General features: G+C 53.6%; 1 protein-coding gene across 1 annotated transcript; it reads left to right on the forward strand.

The window, feature by feature from the left end:
* The first annotated feature begins 747 nt into the window (after positions 1-747).
* Positions 748-3875, forward strand: TUBB2B (tubulin beta 2B class IIb). The gene is given in 5 exon segments (XM_014453115.2): positions 748-930; positions 1704-1812; positions 2108-2218; positions 2554-2942; positions 2945-3875. Coding segments are annotated over 5 exon segments (1335 nt in total). The 5' UTR covers positions 748-873; the 3' UTR covers positions 3614-3875.
* Positions 3876-5233: the final 1358 nt, after the last annotated feature.

Below are 5233 nucleotides of genomic sequence, written 5' to 3' on the forward strand. Positions count from 1 at the left end.
AAAGAGAACGGGCGGATGCTGGGGGCGGGGCGAAGGGCATCCTGGGGCTCCAGGGCCTCGGGTGTCCAGGGTCACGGCTCTTCAGACCCCAACACCCTGATCACATACGACGTCCTCTTGCGGCCGCCTGTCCTTTCCCAAGGCTCCGAGCGACCAGGGCTCAGCTAGACAGTCCTTGACCTCTAGGGTGGGGAAAGGGCAATGGTCTTTCGGGGGAGGGGGGAGGGGTGGTTTATGGATCTCTGGCCCCTGGCCGAGGAGGCGACCCAACCTGCTCTGGCAGCACAGCCTTCGCCACCTCAACCGTACCACCTGCCAGCACCCGGAGTGTACGGCGCTCCTTCCCGGCGCACCTGCGGGCCTCTCCACCTGCTCCAATCCTTTTGCGTCCCCTCCGCCCCCATCCAGTGCCAGCTCTGCCCCAGTCCCGGCCTGCCACACTCCGCGCCCTCGGTTCCTTCTCCCACCCCCAATTCTCAGAACCCAGCTATCTCCACCCCACCCCCAGCCCTGCACAATGAGCAGGCCCCCACCCTACTCCGCAGAGCCCCCGTTCCTCGCCCGGTCTGCAAACCTGTGCTGATTGGCTACGGGCCCATGGTCCAGCCCCCCGGACAGTCCCTGAGGCTTGGAGGATTACGTCAGCGGGGCCTAGAGAGTGCGAGCGCGAAGGGGACTGGGGGACTCGGGCTGGGGGCGCGGCCTGCGCGGGCCGCCCCACCCTTCTCGCATAAAAGGCCTAGCCCGCTGGGCCGGCGCTCTCCGCCGGTCGGTTTCCCCTGCGCTTTCCCTGTGACCCCACAGTGGGTGTGTAAGGGAGGACGAACAGACGGACCAGACGCCGACCGGGGCCAGAAGAAGCTAGCGAGCACCATGCGTGAGATCGTGCACATCCAGGCGGGCCAATGCGGCAACCAGATCGGCGCCAAGGTGGCTGGGCTGGGAGGGGGCGAGGGCCCGGGCCTAAAGCTCTTTGGGGCTCCTGGGTGCCGACCGCATCCTGAGCAGGCCCAGGGCTCTCCAAGCACAGACCTTCCCGGGTGCTTTGTGCAGCGGAGTGGGGCGTGGACTTTCGTGAGGGGGGCGGGGAACCTCTCTTTCATTTTTCTGTAACTCGTTTAGAATCCTGGACACTCCGCTTTCTCCTTGCTCTTCATTTAGCCAGGAACTCGGACCTTGAAAAGGCGCCGGGCTGTCTGGGAGACTGTGCGAGCGCGTTTGCGGGACGCACCGGGACGCAGGGAGAATTGATTTTACTCGCTGGAATCCCAGTCGAGCTGCGGGGGGAGGGGAGGAGAGCAATTGTCTTGAGGTCTCAGGACGTGCTTTGAATCGAAAACCATCCTCCTTCTAGTCCCTCCGGTCGCGGTTTCCCCGCCCACCCCCTCCGCGCCGGCTGCAGTCCCTGCGCGCCCGCCTCCCTCCGGCGCCGGCAGGCAGCTGTGCCCCTGAGCGCGGAGGGTGCAGGCGGTTCGGTTGCTGGCCCCTCCCCTCCCCCCAAAGACCCTTCTACTCGTCGGGGAAACGCCCAATTTCAACATTTTGCCCTTACACAATACAATCCTGCGGCTGTGGGGGTCACCCAGTCCTAGAGCCCCTGAAAGGTTGGGTTGTCAGAACTGAGTCGGGGGTACTATTCGTTGTAAGTCTTGGTTATTCTGAGGGTTGGGCGTGGATAAGTGCAACCTTTTACTGTGTCTCAGTTTTGGGAGGTCATCAGCGATGAGCATGGGATCGACCCCACTGGCAGTTACCATGGAGACAGCGATTTGCAGCTGGAGAGAATCAACGTGTACTACAATGAAGCCACTGGTAATTGCCTTTACTTCCCCCACCTCTAGCTTTTTACCCCCCTTTTCCAGGGGCTTGACCCTGGGAGTCTGGCTCTAAGGGAGGGTGGCCTAAAGGATTTTGAATTCACACTCTTTGTGGTATTTCAGTGAGCTTCCCGGTTCACAATCGAATGAACCGGTTGAGACTTGGGTGGGTCTTGTGCCTGCCTTTGTTAGGGGGCCATCAGCGGTGCCTGCAAAAAGGAAACTGGTACCGAGCCCTTCTCTTCAGAGCTCTCTGTGGGCAGGTCTAAGTCCAGCTCTGCTCCCCGCAGGTAACAAGTACGTACCTCGGGCCATCCTGGTGGACCTGGAGCCGGGCACGATGGACTCCGTCAGGTCTGGACCCTTTGGCCAGATCTTCAGGCCCGACAACTTCGTGTTTGGTGAGTAAGTGGGATGGCTGATGGCAGGGGAGGCTCATTTTACACCAGACAGCTCAGCACTGAGGGGTGTGACTGCCTAGGGGAAAGTATGAAGAACATCCAGTTGTGTGCTGATTCAATCTTAGTTTAAGCTAAAACGAATTTGCCCTCCAATAGCCAGGTATTCCTAGCCTTCCTTATTTATAATTACATCCATGGCCAAATATTTTAATGTCTGCACATTTTGGTGATAACGTAAATTAGTCTTACCTGAACACTGACTCATTGATTAAGGAGTTTAAGGTAAATTTAAATCCAATCCCCAGTGACTTGTGAAATGTCTTTCTCTCTGGCAGGCCAGAGCGGGGCCGGGAACAACTGGGCAAAAGGCCACTACACAGAGGGCGCCGAACTGGTAGACTCAGTCCTGGACGTGGTGAGGAAGGAGTCAGAAAGCTGTGACTGTCTGCAGGGCTTCCAGCTGACCCACTCGCTGGGGGGTGGCACCGGGTCGGGGATGGGCACGCTGCTCATCAGCAAGATCCGGGAGGAGTACCCAGACCGCATCATGAACACCTTCAGCGTGATGCCCTCGCCCAAGGTGTCGGACACGGTGGTGGAGCCCTACAACGCCACGCTGTCTGTGCACCAGCTGGTGGAGAACACAGATGAGACCTACTGCATCGACAACGAGGCCCTGTACGACATCTGCTTCCGCACCCTGAAACTGACCACGCCCACGTACGGGACCTCAACCACCTGGTGTCCGCCACCATGAGCGGGGTGACCACCTGCCTGCGCTTCCCCGGCCAGCTGAACGCGGACCTGCGCAAGCTGGCAGTGAACATGGTGCCCTTCCCCCGCCTGCACTTCTTCATGCCCGGCTTCGCGCCGCTGACCAGCCGGGGCAGCCAGCAGTACCGCGCCCTGACGTTGCCCGAGCTCACCCAGCAGATGTTCGACTCCAAGAACATGATGGCCGCGTGCGACCCGCGCCACGGCCGCTACCTGACGGTGGCCGCGATCTTCCGGGGCGGCATGTCCATGAAGGAGGTGGACGAGCAGATGCTCAACGTGCAGAACAAGAACAGCAGCTACTTCGTGGAGTGGATCCCCAACAACGTGAAGACGGCCGTGTGCGACATCCCGCCGCGGGGCCTCAAGATGTCGGCCACCTTCATCGGCAACAGCACGGCCATCCAGGAGCTGTTCAAGCGCATCTCGGAGCAGTTCACGGCCATGTTCCGGCGCAAGGCCTTCCTGCACTGGTACACGGGCGAGGGCATGGACGAGATGGAGTTCACCGAGGCCGAGAGCAACATGAACGACCTGGTGTCCGAGTACCAGCAGTACCAGGATGCCACGGCTGATGAGCAGGGCGAGTTCGAGGAGGAGGAGGGGGAGGATGAGGCTTAAGTTTGCAGTTCAATGCAGGTTAGGGAGAGTTGAAAAGGAATGCAAGGGGGAGGGAGGGTTCCTGGGGAACATGTCTTTGCAGTTGAAGGGAAGAAGCATGGTCTGCTCTAGGTGTGTGCGCTGACTCTCTGGTGCTCTTCACTGTTGCCTGTTCTTTTGTTTGTTTTCTTTTTGTAACACGACAACATCAATGTAACATTTGAGATATTTCTGAACTATCTGTAATGGCTAAAATCACATAAACGTTTGTGTCCTAATAGTCCTCTTTTCTGTCTCCTCTTTATTGAGTTCTTTATTATCAACTTAAATGTAACTTTCAGAACACATTATATTAAACTAGAGGCCAGATGCACAAATATTTGTGCAAGAATAGGCCTTCCTTCCCCTGGCTGCTTCCCTCTGGCACCTGCACCCGTGCTTCCCTCCTCTGGCTGCTGTCAAGCCCTCGGGACCCAGGCTGCTTCCCTCCTCCCGGCTGGGTCAGGAAGGTTGTTCAGAATGACATCTGGTCTAATTAGCATATTACCCTTTTATTATTATAGATTCTTCCTTTAGGAACGGGAAAGGATAGGTAAAAGTTCAAATGAATTTAGTCTTTCAGTGGTAAATTGAACCAATCATAGTCGAACCCAACTTAAGATGGGACATCAATCCAAGTGTTTAAATGCCTTTAAATAATGATTGAATTCATTGAAAGGATGCCTACCTGAAAGCACACTAAATGTGGGTATTTTCATGTAGAAATCCTCCTATACCTCTATTTCCTTCAAACACATCACAAAATTATAAAGGATAGAAAGTACAAAGCAAATCTCTTCCTTCTGTGTCTTGTGGAATAGTTTCTTCCCTGGAGGGCAACCATTCTTAGCATTGTTATCTTTCTTGCATCCTTGCAGAAATAGTCCATATACTTCAAACCTATGTAGATTCCCTCACTCCCCGCCCCCTTTTTTTGGTCACACACATTATGACACTAACACACTGTTCTGCTGCCTCTTTTTTTTTTTCTAAATAGAATATCTTTAAAACACAGAGACCTTCTCTCCTTTAAATGGCTGCATAGTATCCATTATGTAGTTGTACCATATTTTATTTAACCAATTTCTATCAATGGACATGTAGATTGTTTATACTTATTTCTTATAGTGCCACAATGAATAATTTTGTGCATATAAGATGGTGTATATGAGAATAGCTGTCTTATAAATTTTGCCAAGTAGATTTTCTGTCAAAAGGTAGGTGATGCTATGCCTTTTTAGGCTGCTGAAATCACCTGTACTTAGGAATAGCCATGGATTTATAAATAGTTAATGCACTAAAATTCTCAAGCAACTTTTCTTCCCAGCAATCGTGTTTATACTCCATAGCAAACTATTTGTATTTAAGTTAACAACATTTGAATTTATATGAAAGTGAATTCTGCATCAATGGAGAATTTTACTTTAAATAGGCAAGCCATAATCTTTACGGCTTATTGCATTCTTATCATGCAGAGCTGGGGTTTGGGTTTTCAACCACGAATGAAGCAGTGGGATTTCAACAAGTGACTTTCAGTTAAGATCATCTGCTTCCACGGGAGAAATTATGCTTTGTCACCTGGTGCCAGTGCACTGCCTTAAT

Source organism: Myotis lucifugus, unplaced genomic scaffold, assembly GCF_000147115.1.
Source record: "Myotis lucifugus unplaced genomic scaffold, Myoluc2.0 scaffold_21, whole genome shotgun sequence".
Taxonomy (NCBI): domain Eukaryota; kingdom Metazoa; phylum Chordata; class Mammalia; order Chiroptera; family Vespertilionidae; genus Myotis; species Myotis lucifugus.